Raw genomic sequence first — 18370 nt, forward strand, 5'->3', positions numbered from 1 at the left:
AAACCCACAACCACTACCACCTAGAAGGACAAGGGCAGCAGATAGTTGGGAACACCATCACCTGGCGGTTCCCCTCCAAGTAACTCACCATCCTGACTTGGAAATATATCGCCGTTCCTTCACTGTCACTGGGTCAAAATCCTGGAACTCCCTTCCTTATAGCACTGTGGGTGTACCTACACCACATGGACTGCAGCAGTTCAAGAAGGTAGCTCACCACCACCTTTTCAAGGGCAACTAGGGATGGGCAATAAATGCTGGCCCAGCCAGCGAAGCCCACATCCCGTGAATGAATAAAAAAAAATTAGAAATGTAACATAGAAAATGTATGGCACAAAGGAAGCTATTCAGCCCATCATGCCCATGCCAGCCAGAAAAATGCTATCCAGCCTGATCCCACTTTCTTGTCTCTAACACCATTTCAGACGGTGAGTTCCAAATCCCTACCATCCTCTGGGTAACAAAAACCTCTGACTTCCCTTTAATCCTTTTTGCTAATTATTTTAATTCCATGCCTCTAGTTATTGACCTGACTGTTAAGAGAAATAGGTCCTCCCAAACCACAGTGCCTAGGCCCCTTAAAATTTTGTACACCTCAATTAAACTCCCCTGCAGCCGCTTCTGTTCGGAAGAAAATAATTGCAGCCTATCTAATCTTTCCTCATAAATAAAATTCACCATTCCTGGCAACAACATTGTAAATCACCTCTGTACCCTCTCCAGTATGATCACATTCTTTGTGTAATGCAGTGACACAAAACTATTCGCAGTACTCTAGCTGTGGCCTAAGTAGTGTTCTATTCAGTTCTAGCATAACCTCTACACTGTTATATTCTGTGCCTTGACTACATCTTAGGAAAGGAAGAAGTGTTGTAAAGTTGACTCAATAGCAAGAGCTTTTTTCTGTTAAAACTGTTGGTTTGGGATTTACCCTTAAAGTACCAAGCTATGGTTTGGACTGAAAGGCAGTTGCTGTAATCAGACAGACCTTTAATGAATTGAAATCTGCATTCTGATGAACACTGTGAGAAGGATCATGTGGTATGAACTGATCTATAACACATGGCAAAAATCTGTTGCACTCCAGACAATTTGAAATGCCCAACACATTCGGATTACAGGTGCAGTATTCTAAATCCAGCACACTCGAGACAGAGATCCTGCCATATTTCGGATTTTCCCGAATTTTGGGAGAAACTCTTTCACACAGGCTGTCTCTGTAGCACACTCTGTACTGATCATTAATGGTGGTGGGTTGAGGCTTAATACTAAAAAATGTTTTAGCCTTAATTTCACTGGCATTTCTGATTTTCCTATGCACTTTTTGGATCTTTACAAAACATAGAGAACTAATTTACTCTTATTTTAAATTTGCATTTCCTGTAGTCAAATGGCAAAAATCTACTTTGTGTAAGCAGCCTGGTATCTGAGGAGATAAATTGTTTGAGTTTCTCTTTCCAGTGAACTACATCCCACAGTGGATATTCCTCATGTGCAATTAACTTCTTTAATAACTGCAAAGTGAGAAGTTGTTATTGACTGGATGTGTTATTTTTAAGGAACAATACATTTTCATTCATGATGCCATCTTAGAGGCTTGTCTATGTGGGGACACTTCAATACCAACATGTGAGGTCAAGCCAACATATTATGAAATGACAAGAGTTGATTCACAGAGTAACTCCTCACAACTTAAAGATGAATTTCAAGTAAGCAAGCTTCAGCTACGAGATGTTGTGTTTTACACATTGCAGTTCAGCACTTGCCATTATTTCAAAGCAAGTGTGTATTCACATTCTTGTGGCAGGACGGTAGTTTTTAATAAATTTATGGTAACAAATTTGGATTAGTCAAATTGGATTTTGGGAAAAGTTCATATTCAGTGGATGTAACTGTGTGTGAATAGTCTGGCCTGTAGGAATTGGCTTCTTAATGGTGTAAAATTGTGCAGCATTTTTTAATTTTGGTTGCAACTTTTAAAAAATCTTATTGTGTTGTTTAGTTTGCATATGGATAGCTGTATAAGCTTTTGTTGGTGGACCTATTTTTTTTGCATTGCGGGACTTATATTCTATTGTTGGTTACAAGTCATCTTTCCAACTGCTCTTTCATTTGCATAAACCAAAAATGGCAACCTTGTTCATCACATTTCTTTAGAAAAGGGGGCCATGTTTGACAGGGCACACAATTTGTTCCAACTGACATGACTGCCAAGAATGCAGACCATTGTAGATGGCAATCATGTACTATACAGACCATCAAGCTTAGCTGCAGTTCCTGAAAATAAATGTAACTGTTCTTCTCTGGGGAGGGAGCACTGGAAACTAGAACAGCGCAATCCTCCCCATGCAATAGCATATTCACTTTTATGGCCACCAAATGAGATTGTGTGTTATGCTGCTCAGTAAATTGGCCACAGATTTTCCATAGTCCTTCTTTATGCTGATTATCAATGCAAGGCCAAAATGGTGCTAGGAACTTAGGCTCATTATTCAACTAACCTTACTATGTAAAATAGTGTGCAGTCAGCTCAGTACACTTACTGAGAACTTTGTATTAGCAACCAGCCATTCCCGGCGCACTTTACCAGGACTCTGTGATCACCTGAGAGTGTGGTGGAGGCAGGTTCAATGAATGGCCTCCTCCTGCACTGTAACAACTCTGATTCTATGATTCATATAGTCGTCAGTACTTCCCCAGATAGTGAAATGCTGAAACTGCAACTTTGATTTAATAATCTGAATTTTAATTAAACTGCTAACTCAGTTGGTGCAGCTGCTTATCATCCAAAGCATGTAGTTTAACTAATTATTATTTTATACAGAGGTGCGCTCTCGATGAATCTTTAGTCAGGCATTATATTGAAAAATGTCAACTTGTACAATGCCTATTAAAGAACTATGTTGCTTTCTTTTGCCACACAGACACTAAATTCTGTATCTTCTCAACTGCAACCTGAAGACTGCAGCATAGCTCTTCTTCCCAGGAATCACGAAAAGAATCGATACATGGACGCACTGCCACCAGACAGATGTCTGCCATTCTTAATAACCATTGATGGTGAAAGCAGCAACTACATCAATGCTGCCCTTATGGATGTATGTGTTTCATTTTAACACCAGATTATTATTTTTTTAAAATCAGCACATGCATTTTTTGGTTATTTTATTAACAATTTGATTCAATACTGCAATATATGTTATGTTGTATCACAGAAAAAGTGTGAAACAAGTTTGATTTCTCCATTCACACCAAACAATGAGATTGCAATTTCAGTTGGTACAATAGGGGTGCCACAGGTTGGATACCGGGGAAGTGAGACAATTGAAGCTTGAAGAGCAAGTTGTAGCAAGCCATGCCTGCGCACTTCTAAGCAACCAGAACATGAGTGAAGCTGTTGAGCAATTTCCCCACCTGCTATCCATTAATAGGGAACCTGGGCAAAAAATTAATTAACCTTACCTCAAATTAAAATTGAGTAATTTTTGCTTTTCAGTCATAACTTTTAAAAAGAGAGATAAACCATTTTGTTATTTTATGTTCTTCATTCCTTTTCAGAGTTACAGACAACCAGCTGCCTTTATAGTCACCCAGCATCCTTTGCCAAATACGGTCAAAGACTTCTGGAGACTGGTATATGACTATGGCTGCACTTCTATAGTAATGCTCAACGAGCTGGACCTTGTGCAGGTAGCTATAATGATTTTGAAATTGTGCAAAAATACAGGGCTGTTCCAATGTGTAAAGAACAATTTTAAAGCTTTTGTTCCCTAAAACAATTTATTGTGTAATTTAAAAACCCAGCCACATAAGTGAGCAGACTGCGTATTGCCATTGATTAATAATTCACTTTGCTGCTAAACAAAACACAGCACATCTAAGAAAAGTTTTTTTTTCATAAACAAACTTCATGATCTCAACCCTCAAACTAATTAGTGTAAAATCAGTGATTTTAAGTTATAATCCTGTCTCTAGTATTTTCTTTTACTTGGTCAATCAACTCAAAAGATTTTTGTAGGCTTATGGTCCTTCAAATTTTATTATCGACTACCAGTTTGAGGGGAAAAGAACTCTTGCTTCATTTTCAATTAAATGTTCTTTGAACACACCATCAAAAATCAATCTTCACTGAACCATCCAAGCATCAAATAGATGTTCAAAATGTATTATTTATTTGCATGTTAATATCCAAAATTTGTTTCAACTTTGATTTTTGGGGAAATATTAATGATAAAACACCATAATTTTGTCAATTGCACCTTCTTTGCATATGTTTCCAGAGTAGGTGGACTAGTGAAGTCTCTGCTCGTAATGAAACTTTCAGCTTCAAAGCATGCATGCAAAATTTCTAGCTTAGCATGAATCTGTTTGCCCTCAGAGTAACTTTATTCATTTTGGTGACTTTATGGTAGCCTATAATTGCTTTCAGAGCAAGAGTACTTACAGACATGTTGTAAGACTGATAACCCAGCTTATAGCAGAGCTTTGATTTATTCTAAAATCTGTCCATCTTGACCTACATTTAGTTTAAACAGCCAGCATTGGCATAAACCATACCATGCCCTCTAAGGTGTGCATATGCAACAAGTGGGGCAGCAGGAGTGGGACGTGTATGAGGGGAGGGAGGACGGGGCGTGTGTGAGGGGAGGGAGGATGAAGCGCATGTGTGTGTGTGTGTGGGGACCGGGGACGGGGCATGTGTGTATGAGGAGAAGGAGGATGGGTCGTGTGTATATGAGAAGAGGGAGGATGGAGACCAGTGGAGGATAGGGAAGCTGGTTGGGACCAGGAGGAGGTGGAGGCGAATTGGGACCTTTGGGGACAGGGAAAATAGGACCAGTAGGAGAGCAATGTTCATTCTAAGATGAATCTAAGATCATTAGATGTGTGACTGTGCAGCAATCTGGCATATACCACACATTGAAATAAATTGGCTGCTCACAAGGTTTTCATCTTCAGAGGAGTTTGTAACCAGCCCAGCACAAAGAACATTTTGAAGTAAGGGCAGAGGAGTAGTCTTTGTGCTGGTATGGTAGCATTTATTGCTGAACTTGGATTGTCTTGAGAAGATAGTAACAGATAGACTTCTTGAACCACGTCTGACATTTTAGCAATGTTGCTCCCATAATGGTGCTAAATATGAAATTCCAGAATTTTGATGAATGGGAGGTGATGGTTTTCCTGTGATATTACTGTTCTTGTCCCTTTTGGAGGTAGAGGTTCTGGATGTACTTGTGGTGAGTTGTTGCAAGGCACCCTCTAGTTAGTCTGTGTGTAGCCACAGTGCACTTGTTGTGGAGGGGTGAATCTAGTCCACTTACCATGTCACCAAGCAAGTAGACTGCTTTGTCAGGGATTGTGTCAAGTTGGACCAATCCAGGCAAGTGGTGAATGTTCCATTCTATTCATGACTGGAGCTTATTAGAAGGTGGAGAAAGTCTTGAGGGGCCAGGCGGTGAGCCACTCACCACAACATACTCAACCACTGCCATGGTGTTATAATTTGTCCAGTTAAGCATCAGGTTGTTGGTGGAGGACCAGTGTCGATAATGTCATGGGAGAACAGAGAATGGTGGTTAGGTGGTTTCTTGTCTGTGATGTTTATTGGCTGTCATTTATATGACACGAGTGTTATCTGTTACTTCTTTGCCCAAGTTTGAATGCTATCCAGTTCTTGCTGTTGACTGGTTTACCATCAGATACGCTCTGAATTGCTTGTTTGTCCCTCCCTTTGGATAGTACGTGACTTCCTTTTGATAATTCTGCACAACTGCACATTTAGGAGTTTGTTAGGGTAATCAGACACCCAACGCATGCTGAAGTTACATTATTTTTATGCAGCAATTGTATTAAAACTGATTTTGTATTTTTAATGTTTATAGCATTCAGCAAAGAATCTTCATAAAATTTGCCTGAAATAATATTGAAGAATCCCTCCTCATAACAAATAGTTAAGTTGACAAGTAGTTCTACAGACCCAAGATGCATAGCTGCTTTTATCATGACTTGATATGTTACTTTGCAGCTCACATGTGACCATGAAGTACAAATTTATTTTTGTAAATTAGGGATGTCCACAGTATTGGCCAGAAGAAGGGACACTTCGATATGGGCCAATCCAAGTTGAATGCATTTCTTGTTCAATGGATTGTGATTTAGTAAGTAGGATCTTCAGGATATGCAATCTTACCAGGGTAAGTGTTCTTACATCAGATTTTATTCTAGGAACCTTAGCTAAATGAAATTGTTTTTGTACTGATTTTTTTATTGTACAGGCTCCATTTATTTGAGTTTCTGGTATTCTCACCTTCCCTTGCCTTCATTTTAACACACTGCAATAAAAATGGGCACATAATGGACAATAAAAATGATTACCTGCACAGATAAACTTGTTACCTTGATGATTTGAAAACATTCACCTGGTTATGAACTTTGTTTTTTAAAATTACATTAAAACAACCCAGCAAATGCCTAAAAGGTTTCTTTGAAAATAAGTAAGTGGAATGCAGGGAGTCTTAATTTCATCCTATGTTTACGATTAAATAAATCCTTAATCAAGATTTGCATTTCATTCCACCTTACTTTTGCTAATCTGTGGAATATCTATTGATAAATTGACAATTTACAAATGATAATGCAAGTTAGCCTTATTAGATTGAACAAAGCCACCCACTTTTTTTTAGATATGCTAGTCTGTAAAGCACCTGACATCTTCCAAACATGATAATGTACTGCAGAAGGATTTGTACAGGTTTCGCTGTCTAGTTTTTAAAATGAACTTCACATGTTCTTGTTGTAAAGCTAAAATAGGTCTTGGGTCCCAGAATAGTATTATGTTGAAGGACAGTTGTACCCATTTTTAAAAAATATATAATCTGTAGATTTAGAATAAATTAAGAATGCACATTTTCAACCACCCACCTATGTCATTTTATCAATTTCACCTGTAAATTATTTACAGAACAATTACCTTCCTACTAATCAGGTGTGCATATTTCATTTTACAGACCTATCCTATTTTTAATAAAAATTATAACCGCAGTATATATATGTAATATAATTTAAACTTCAAAATGAACTTGGTTATGTAAGACTGTGCTTGTTACAATTTATGTAATAATGCAACATCCAAAATGATAAAGCATTGCACTGTGGGGTAATGATAGTAATGTGGGGTAATGATGGTAATATGTGGTTTTGCTCCTACAGTACACAATATTGCTATATCCTGGGTAACAATTGTCACTGGATATGAGCTTCCCCTGCGTGAAAGGGAAATTCAGTGGGTCAGTCACCCTGTGCCAGTCTTGTACATTTCCTATAACTGTAGAGTTGCATTGGCAGAGATGGTTTTGTGGCCTGTTCTTTTAGTTAGACAAAGCTAATAGTTTGGGGAGATGTCAAACGTACACAATTCTGCTTCGTATTCTCTTGTGAAAAGATGTAGAACAATAAAATGTTACCATCAGAATGTACTTTCTAACAATATTTTTAAAATTTTTATGGGAGAACAGAAACTTACATATTAGAAACTATTTTTAAAGCAATGTTATAGATTGAGAAGGTGGGAAAATGTCATGTAACATTAATTCAATTCTATCACATAATACTGCTCTGTAACCAATTACTTTTGCAGCTGTACCCAGTCCACATGCTCTGAAAATGCCTGATTGCATGGACTGTGTGATGAAGTGAATATAACATTTTGTCAGAAACATAAACTCCAATGCAACAAAATGTTTAACACATTTGAACATTTTTACAGTAATTGAAATCTATTTTGGTTGCTTCTCATTGCTCTTCTTTCCATCTCTGCTCCGCGCTTCCTGTCACAGCCCTTACTACACAATTCTATGGAATTATTTAGTGTTGCTATCCAATCTTGCTCTAGGATCCCACTCGCTCAGATGCATTTGGGGCTTCTAGCAAACTAGTTTTCCATTCAGCATCCATTCACAGGCACTGTTTGTTTCCTTTTCCAGCCCTACTCTGTTCTGTCCACAATTCTTGTTGACGAGTTGCAATGTAGAACTTCAATTACCAGCCCTTTTTAAAAAATTTAATCCTTAATCCCAATATGTGGGTGATACTGACAAGACTGTATTAATTGCCTTCCCTAATTGTGCTTTGAAGTTGGTGATGGGCACACCCTTGAACTGCTTAGTGAAACTCTTTCGAGTTATCAACAGTCACAGATTGTAACTCGTTCGAGTACAATCACAGTTCTTGGTTTCCGGGAGTGGGACATGAACCCACAACCCTCTGATTCAAAGGCGAGGGTGCTATGAACTGAGCCACAGCTGACACCTTGCACTGTCTTCAAGTGACCTCACTTTCCATGAAATTCAATCCACACAATTAACTAAATTGTCTGCCCCTCAGTAACTGTAATATAACCAATTAATTTCATAATTTCTGTGTGACTAGGGTTCAGTTATTTAATAATTTTATCTAGATGAATCAGATTCACTTAATGGAATCAAGCAAATTAATTTCATGATGTTTGGATCAGTGAATTGAACCTATCAGGTTAATTTTATAATTTGTTTCCCAGTGAATGGCATCCAGATAATTCATTTTATCATTTGTGATTCACTGAGTTTAATCCAGTGAATTAATTTCATTATGTAGCTAACTCAAATCAAACAATTTCATTTTCCTTTTAGTGAATTAACAGCAAATTGACATAATCATATGTTGTTAAACCAGGGAAATCCATAGAACTATAATGTATATTCCTAACAATTTCTGTTTTGATTTTAGTCACATATTTAGATTGTATTCTCTCCAATTTTTGTAAATGAATGTATTTGAATTGAATGTCACAATAATATAATAGTCTATATTAATGTAAGATAAGCCCCCCAAAAAATAATTACCGTACTCAATATAGCAATGCAGACAAACGCTACTGAAAGGTGGGAAACTTAAAAGCTTTTTGAAAGTCCTGTAATCTACTTGTGATATGTTTTTGTTTTTAATTTAATTTAGCTTTATAAAAGTGACTGATGAAATTTTCAGCTTATATCTTGATGTCTTAACTTGAGGTGGCATGCAAAATTGGGCGATAAAATGTTTAATCAAATGTAAGAAAATATAAATGTGATTTAACATCTATTTGGTTATATTAAATGTATGACTCCACTATGCTGCCTTTCATCTATTTTACAAAGTGCTCCATTGAAGAGAATAATAAGGGGGAAGAAAGTGAACAACAAAGAGAAGTTTTATTGAAATAACAAGAAAGTGAGAGTGAGAAAGAACACACACTCAACACAGATTGCTTTCTAGTAAAAAAGAGTAAAATCACTGATTTGAAAGATTGGTAGAGCAGGAGTAATTTTATGAGGCTAAACTGTTTTAGATCATAATAGCAAGTCAAGGTAGAATGCTTAGAAGCAAAGGAGTTGGATCTGAAATATTACTTTTACTCTATTGAAGCAGAGGAAGAATAAATTCTTCTTGTATGAAAAGTGACAGTGTAAAAGGTAGCACTCTAATGGAATGGAAAGACATGAGAAAGAAAATAAGCCATTTATACATGTGAGCCATTGGGATGTATGATTCTTGATGGATACAATCACTCTTTATTGACTATGGTAGTCCTAAACCACAAACCTGCTCCCAAGGATTTTTTTCAAAAGCAAAATGCGGATGCTGGAAATCTGAAATAAAGACGGAAAATACTGGAAAGGCTCACCATGTTGTTTATGTTTCAGGCTGTGTAAAGATGGATAGCACAGTGCACAGATCACTATGTGAAGGCATTTTTCCAGATTTCCAACACTTTACTTTCACTTGAGGATGATTAACATTGATCCCCAGCCAGTTTAAAAAATGGTTAAGATGCAATAACACTGAAACAGAGAGGCTGCATTTCAGATTATTGTCATTTTAAGTGACCTCCTAATGCCCAGATAATATCGCAAAGAAGTGAAGATGAATAAAAAATCTATGTAAAAATAAGTAGTGGAAGCCCTTAATTTGTTCTATCTCACTTGATTGCAGTTTGAATTCACATTATACAATTCAAGAATATGCATTGCATGGTATACTGCTTAGTCATTCAAATGCGAGAAGGCCATGATTTGATCCATGCAAAGTTGGTTAATCTCAGTAGGGGTAAGGGTTTGGGGCATAAGTATTTGCCAAGGGCAGAGATGTGCAAACATGATTCGTGACAAGTGAAGGCACCTAGAATGCTGTGCACATTTGGACTTCAGGTGAAGAAATGATCCAGATCAGCTGTGATGTCTGATGGTTAAATAGTCAACATGCAATGTCCACTCCACACAAGAAGATTAGCTACTTGGGAAAGTTGTTAGTGAGCTATTAATTCGATGACTTTTTACTCCAGTATAAGCAGCAGCCTTTCGGTGGAGAATAAATTTTTATGACCGTGTAAATCAAATGTGGCTAGCTGATATCTCCCAAGCCACATGTGACTGTTCTGTGTCTGAAATTTCACTTGCCACCTGTTAATGGACTCAATTCCAGTTAATATAGAAGATTGGGTGGGGGTGGAATTTTAATCCAATCCGCCCAGCAGGAAACTGAGCCCTTTACACCATGCAGGATTTCAGTTTCCATTTGATGTTCTAGCTGGGCAGGTTAGGTTAAAATTATACCCATGCAGCTAGTCGGATTTTCTTCATTTTTACTTGATTAACCAATCTATTTTGAATTGTAGCAATTGCAATATAAACATATTTCAGTTCAGTAAGCCACCATTTCCTTTAACACATCTCAACAATTTTAAAATGTATTTCCACTTACTATTTATATTCGCTGTACAATCTTTAATACATTGTAGATCTCAGATGAAGTATCTGAAGCCCCAAATAATTCAGGCAGTGATAGAAATTTGTGCTAGTCTATTTCAGAACACTCTGCTGTAACCACAATCCTAATATCCTTTCTTCCGTCTGGTTGGTAAACTGTAGATTCTGAGTAAATGGTCTATGTCAAAAGTTAGTTTCAACTGAGGCTGGGCATGTTGAGGATGAGAAACATTGTTACAATCACTACAGTTCATTCTCATTTAATAAGCAGGATTATATAATGCATTACATAATGTAATATATTGTGTTATATTTTAAAGGGTCTACTAAGGTCTTCATGGGCCATTTTTTTTTAAAGTACTTAATATAGAACTTATGATTAGAGCTTCATATATCAATAAATCTCATAGATTGACTGCTGTGAACTGATTACACTGGGTCTTCTATTGCCCTATGTGGAGAATTTCAACCGTAAACCCTGTTACCCTGTAAGCATCATTGGAATCCAATAAACAGTTATCTCCACACAATTCATTACTGCATTAGAAACTCTCAATGGCCTAAACAATTACTTATAAATAACTTAAGTTATACACGGGAAGGGAATTGATCCTTGTAATTATGACATAGTTTATGTGAATAGACTCTTCCCTAAATTGCGATTAGTAATCCAAAAGCCTATCAATTGTTAAATTAGGGAGAAATTAATGTTGGTTAAATTACCTTGTAAAAACTCCCCAAAATGCCTAAAAAGCTGATTTCAAAGCAGAGGCGGAATTGTAAGCAGCCCTTGAATTCATATTAAATAAGTCCTTCCGAAAAGCATCCCTTTGATATTGTGACTTTAAGATTGTATCCAGGTACATTAGAAGTGACACTGGCAGTTCTGCCCAACTCCGCCTGAGTGAGAATCATTTGCAAATGTAATTAAGTGAAAAGGAATATCAATTTGCAATCTGAGAAGTCATGTTTGTAAAATTCTCCAAGGTTGACGATGGTGTTGACGATGGTCAAGGGGCTTTCTTCAGTTGATTTTTGTGGCTGATTTAAAAGAAAAACAGTGGGGTAATTTAACTGGGTGACTAACACACCATTATTCCACCACTGTCCAGTATGAAACATGGAGACAGACAGTCTAGAAACTCCATAGTCTTTAGGTGCTGGCCCATCCGTAAACTATGAGATATGCAAATTCTACAAAGGGCTGTGATGTACCCTCACCTATGTCCATAATTATTTAAGTATTTGCTGGAGATTGATACTGTGTGTAGCCTAAATGCCAAAAGTCACATGATTTGTGGCAGTCATCTTAACAGCTTGTTTGTGTCCAATTTTTGAAAGTTCATAATTTGACATGTCTGTACTGGACATGACAATATAGTAATATTGGTGTGACTCATGAATAGTTTATTACAAAAGTACAACTTTTGGGCAAAAAATTGTTTCTACAAATCTAAATTTGGCTTGGATGAGCACTTATTTGCTTCCTTTCAAAAAAACAGACTCAAATTTTAAAAATAAATCCATTAGTCATGGCAAGGTCTAATTTTTCCATTCCCAAACATTCTAGATATAAAGGTACAAAGTGAAGTTACTGCAACTAATAGTAGAATTTTTTTTAAAAACTCCTGGATTTTCTTCTGTTTAAAAAAAAGATAATTTTCCCTTCCTCTCCTTGAAAATCTATATCTAAGGGTTATAAATGGAACACAGTCATAAGGAGTAAGATGGATTACACAGTTTCAAAGGCTAAGATAATTTTTTTCTATGTGAGACAGTTGATAATATGGCACAGCTAGTAATAATGAATGTTTAATATATGAATGCCATTGAAAAGCACAGTTTCTTAAAAGTAGTGTTTTACAGAGGGTATTTGATATTGTTGAAAAGCCAAAACTGACACATAGTTAATGTTGTAGCAAGAAACTGCTGCTTTCTTAAAAATTTTATTTAAAGTGGTTAAAGTTGTTTGTGCCTTTCATGTGTTGACTCCAATTATTCCATATCATACAGAAATGGTTTCCAATCCCTGTCTTTAGAACTTCAAAAGAATATTGTTTAAAATTTAGGAAACTTGTTGTATTTACATGCTAAATGACTCCACCACTTTTACTATGGCCCAGATCTTCCGTTCTCCAGAGGGCTGTACCCTAGAAGTACCCCAAAATATTTGCTCGGGGACCACACACAAGTCCTTGTGCAAGGGCTGCTCAGGAATTGCCCAGGAAGTTTCAACTTCTGTGGGGAATTACCTTGCGTTTGGAACCCTCTGAAGCTCCAATTTAAAGTCAGAGACTACAGGTGGTTCTAACTTGCTTAACTTTTCTGCTAATAGGATTAAGATCATCTCTAACTCCTGGGTAAGTACACTACTGACCCTTCCCGCCTGCCCACTGGATCGTCCTGTATACCCTCCTATGACCTGCCTGACGGCCCTACCCCCACTCCCCGACTACCCCTCCAGCCACTCGACTACCCCCCCAGCCCCAACTACTCCCCAACCCCTTTACTATGCTCCCAACAACCTCCCCCCACCCCCACACACACACACACACACACACACACCCTGGTTACCCCTACAACCCCCTGATTACACTTACCCCCAGAGCCTCTGATTACTCGTACCCCCACACACACCCCGATTACTCCGGCCCCACACCCTCTGACTACACCCATGCTGTCCGACTACCCCCACCTCTCCAACTACTATCCCCACCCCCCACATCATCCAACTACCCCTACTGCCTTAACTACTACCCTCTCAGCCCACTGATTACCCTCACAACCCCCAATTACTCCTACCCCCGATTACTCCTAACACAACCCCTGAATTATCCTACCCCCACACCCCCGCCCCATTTACTCCCCACCCACTACCCAACACCCTCCAACTAAAAATGGGAATAAAAACAGAAAATGCTGGTAAAACTCAGCAGGTCTGATGGCATTTGTGGCAAGGGAAACAGAAGTAACATTTCAAGTCTCTATGACCCTTCTTCAATGCTCTGAAGATGTGTCATTCGGACTTGAAATGTTAAAGCTGTTTCTCTCTCTACAAATGCTGTCAGACCTGCTGAGTTTTACCAGCATTTTCTGTTTTTATTTCAGATTTCCAGCATCTGCAGTATTTTGCTTTTACCATAAAAAGGGGATGTGACTTCACTTCCATTGATGCTCCTACAGTCCAAGGGAAGGACTCCAGGAGTAGCTACACTACACATTTCTCTGCAAGCCTGAGTCAGAAGTCCAGGTGAGAAATGTGGGGCTCTAGTCTAAGGTCAGAAAATGGGAGCGGAGTGGCATTCCGAAGGTGGTTGCCAGTCCACGGAAGATTCGGCCCAATATATTTTATTAGCATCAGCAACATGTGAAACTGTACCTGACCTGGTACTTGCCTCATTGTCAACATACTGATACTAGCATTAGGGTGTGAAATGCTTTTAAAAAATGAAGAAACAAGTATAATAGGGAGGATGATCCCTCTCATTTCCTTCACAATTATAGTCTGACTTTTTTTTAAAAAATGTATATAGTAGGTATCTAGATTTTTTTTCAAAAGATAAAGTAATATTGACCAGATGCAGAATTTATCAATAATTGGAAATATTGGCTTAATAAATTTGTGGATGAGTTGTGCCTGGTACATATTTTGAAAGATTTATTATAAAGCATCAGTGACATGATCATACTGACAGCTCTGCAGCACAAACATATCACCCCAAATAACAATGGAAAAGTCTAATCTGATGGATTCAAAATGTCATTAAGACAGTACCAGGCTTCGCTGTTGCAGACTTTGTCACGATCAGAATCTCTTGATTAGAATAATACCAGAGTTTTAAAAGTATATTCTATTTACCTGCTCTCATGTATTTGCAAGATTACCAGTGTGATGACAATTGGTTAAATATTTTTCTTGATCAATTCTTGATTGGCGTAGAAATTTGTTCATGCTCAACTTCAGCCACTAACCCAATGGCAACCATAAATTTACATGGCAAAACTGATGTGTAAGATGTTCCTCTGGCAACGTGGCATCGTGCCACTCACCCTGAAAGAGTTTGGCAGTGTGCCAGTTAGGAAGAAGAGAAATGACCAATTGAGTGACCTGCTGATAGTCCGGAAGAGAGCAGGGGTTGGTGGGGTGGTCAGGATGGAAGTGAAGGAGCCCCCGAGAGGGGTAAACAGGGGCTAGCATCGGCCCACAATTTAAATGCTGTGCCAGGAAGAGCTACTTGTTAATTACATTTTTAACATTAAAAAAAATGTTTTGCCTATTGTTTTGCTGGTAGCCTTCAGTAATCCTGATGTTGCTTCTGTTCTCCTGTGAAAACCGGAAAACAGTTTTCTCATTGAAACCTACAAAATTCTGAAGCAGCTTGATGGGTAGACACTGAGAGATTGCTTCCGCTGTTCGGGGAGTCTAAAACAAAGTCTCAGGATAGGGGCCAATCATTTAGGTCTGTGATGAGGAGAAATTACTTCACTCAAAGGGTTGTGAATCTTTGGAATTCTCTACCCCAGAGAGTTGTGAATGCTCCATTGTTGAATATGTTTAAGGCTAGGATAAACAGATTTTTGGTGTCTCGGAATTAAGGTATATGGGGAGCGGGCGAGAAATTGGAGTTGAAGCCCAAGATCAGCCATGATTGTATTGAATGCTGGAGTAGGCTTGATGGGCCATGTGGTCTACTCCTGAGCCTATTTCTTGTGTTTTTGTGACAACAGTCTTCACATTTAATGCTGTGGTCATTCGATAACACATTTATAAAGGGGTTAGAAATTGAAGTAAAGTTGTTGATTTGGATATGTAATGGGCCACCTAAATACTGTGGCTTCAAGAGCAGATCAGAGGCTGGGAATTCTGTGGTGAGTAACTTATCTCTGACTCCCCAAAGCCTATTTACCATCCAAAATTCAGAAGTCATGAGTGTGATGGAATACTTTCCACTTGCCTGGATGAGGACAACTCCAACAACGTTCGAGATGTTTTACACCATCCAAGCCAAAGCAACCCGCTTAACCAGCACCCCATCCACCACCTTAAACATTGATTCCCTCCACTAATGATGCTCTGTCACTGCAGTGTGTACCATCTACAAAACACCAACGTTTCTTCAAAGCACCTTCCGCAGAATCACAGAATACGGTGTAGAAGGAGGCCATTTGGTCCATCGTGTCTTGAGTATTTTAACTTGGTGCCAATCTCCTGCCTTTTCCCTGTAACCCTGCATGTTGTTTCTATTTAAATAATCATCAATGCCCTCTTGAATGCCTCAATTGAAACTGCCTCTGCCACACTTCCAGGCAGTGCATTCCAAACCCTAATTGCTCACAGTGTGAAAATGTTTTCTCTCACCTCACATATGCTTCTTTTGCAAAACCCTTTAAAACTGTGCCCTCTGGCTCTCAATCCATTTATGAGCGGGAACAGTTTCTCCCTATCTACTCTGTCCAGACCCCCTCATGATTTTGAAAACTTCTATCAAGTCTCCTCTTAGCCTTCTCCTTTCCAAGGAGAACAGTCCCAACTTCTCCAATCTTTCCTCATAACTGAAGTGTCTCATCATTGGAACCATTCTCGTAAACCTCTTCTGCACTCTCTACAATGCGTTCACATCCTTCCCATAGTGTGATGCCCAGAACTGTACACAATACTCCAGCTGAGGTCTAACCAGTGTCTTATATAAGTTCATCATAACCTCCCTGCTGTTGTACTCTATGCCCCTATCAATGAAGCCTATCATACTGTATGCTTTAGTAACAGCTCTCTCTACCTGTCCTGCCACTTTTAATGACTTATGCACGTATACACCCAGGTCTCTCTGCTCCTGCACACCCTTTAGAATAGTACCCTTTATTTTATACTGTCTCTCCATGTTCTTTGTACCAAAATGTTTCACCTCACAATTCTCCGCATTGAACTTCATCTGCCACCTATCTGCCCACTGCACTATTATGTCAATGTCCTTTTGAAGTTCTACACTGTCCTCCTCAGTTTACAATTCTCCCAAGTTATGTGTTGTCCGCAAACTTTGAAATTGTCCCCTGCACATCAAAATCTAGATCATTTATATATATCAGGAAAAGCAAGGGTCCCAATACCAACTCCTGGGGAACTCCACTACAAACCTTATTCCAGCCTGAAAAATATCCATTAACCATTACTCTCTGTTTCCTATTCCTCAGCCAATTTTGTATCCACGTTGCTACTGTCCCTTTTATTCCATGACCTATAACTTTCCTCACAAGTCTGTATGGAACATCTTTCGGAAGTCCATATACACCATATCAACAGTCTTGCCCTCATCAAACCTCTTCAAAAAACTCCAGCAAGTTAGTTCGACACGATTTTCCTTTAACAAATCCATGCTGACTCTTCTGAATCAATCCCCATTTTTCCATGTGACTATTAATTCTATCCTGAATAATTGTTTCTGGAAGCTTCCCCACCACCGAAGTTAAACTGACTGGTCTGTAATTGCAGGGCAGATTTTTACACCCTTTTTTGAACAAGGGCATAATGTTTGCAATTCTCCAGTCCTCTGACACCTCCCCTGAATCCAGGGAACATTGAAAGATTATTGTCAGTGCCTCTGCAATTTCCACCCTCACTTCCTTCAATATTCTTGGATGCATCTCATCCGGTCCCGGTGTCTTATCAACTTTAAGTACCGACAGCTTATCCAATACCACCACCTTATCAATTTTAAACCCTTCTAGTGACTGAGTTTCCTCCTCTGTCACCATCGCCTGGGCAGCATCTGACTGGTAGCTAAAGACACAAGTTCAAATCTCATCATGGCAGCTGGGTATTTCAAGTTCAGTTAATTAAATAAAATCTGGATTAAAAAGCTAGTATCAGTAATGATGTCTATGAAGCTGCCAGATTGTCATAAAAATTAATCTGGTTCACCGACCTCCTTCAGAGAAGGAAATCTGCCATCCTTGCCCATCTGGCAAATATGTCAATCCCAACCCATGGCAAGCTGGTTGACTCTTAACTACCCTTTGACATGGGCTAGCAAGCCACTCAGTGTACCAAAACACTATGACAAAATGTAATCAGCACCACACGGACTGCAGATATTCAAGAAGGTGGCTCTGTAGCAAAAGAATGATTTATTAGAAATGAATGTACAGAAATGCGTATGATCTGGAAGCAGTTACAGTGGTTTTAGCAAGTTAAACTAGCCTTAATTGATAACAGCCAATTATTATTTTTATATTGAAGCTGGCGCGTCAATGCCTGTCCTTTGTTTAATCCTTCAGCCACAAGAAGGATATCTCATGGTGCAACAGTTCCAATACTTAGGATGGGCTGCTCACAGGGAAGTACCTGCCTCAAAGCGATCATTTCTGAAGTTAATTCTTCAGGTTGATAAGTGGCAAGAAGAATGTGACGAAGGAGAAGGGCGCACTATTATTCACTGTCTGTGAGTAATGTCATTAGGCTACTCCTTGCACTTTGGGTCCCACAAGTTTTAAGTATTTTCAGCTGCTGTTAACGATGCATTTGTTTGTACTGCACTATCTGTTTATATTTGCAAGGTGCTTTAGTTCAAGGTGGATGTAATGATTTCCATTTT

At 38.6% G+C, this 18370-nt stretch overlaps 1 protein-coding gene across 5 annotated transcripts in view; it reads left to right on the forward strand.

Annotated features, from left to right (window-relative positions):
* Positions 1–18370, forward strand: part of ptprk (protein tyrosine phosphatase receptor type K) — a 640293-nt gene that overhangs the window by 603288 nt on the left and 18635 nt on the right. For all 5 annotated transcript variants that reach the window (XM_078542126.1, XM_078542128.1, XM_078542127.1 and 2 more), the window contains 5 exons: positions 1560–1709; positions 2925–3098; positions 3559–3690; positions 6069–6194; positions 18054–18217. In XM_078542126.1, the coding sequence (XP_078398252.1) occupies positions 1560–1709; positions 2925–3098; positions 3559–3690; positions 6069–6194; positions 18054–18217 (746 nt within the window). The remainder of the gene's footprint in view (positions 1–1559; positions 1710–2924; positions 3099–3558; positions 3691–6068; positions 6195–18053; positions 18218–18370) is intronic.

The sequence above is a fragment of the Cetorhinus maximus genome, chromosome 5, assembly GCF_964194155.1.
Source record: "Cetorhinus maximus chromosome 5, sCetMax3.hap1.1, whole genome shotgun sequence".
NCBI lineage: Eukaryota > Metazoa > Chordata > Chondrichthyes > Lamniformes > Cetorhinidae > Cetorhinus > Cetorhinus maximus.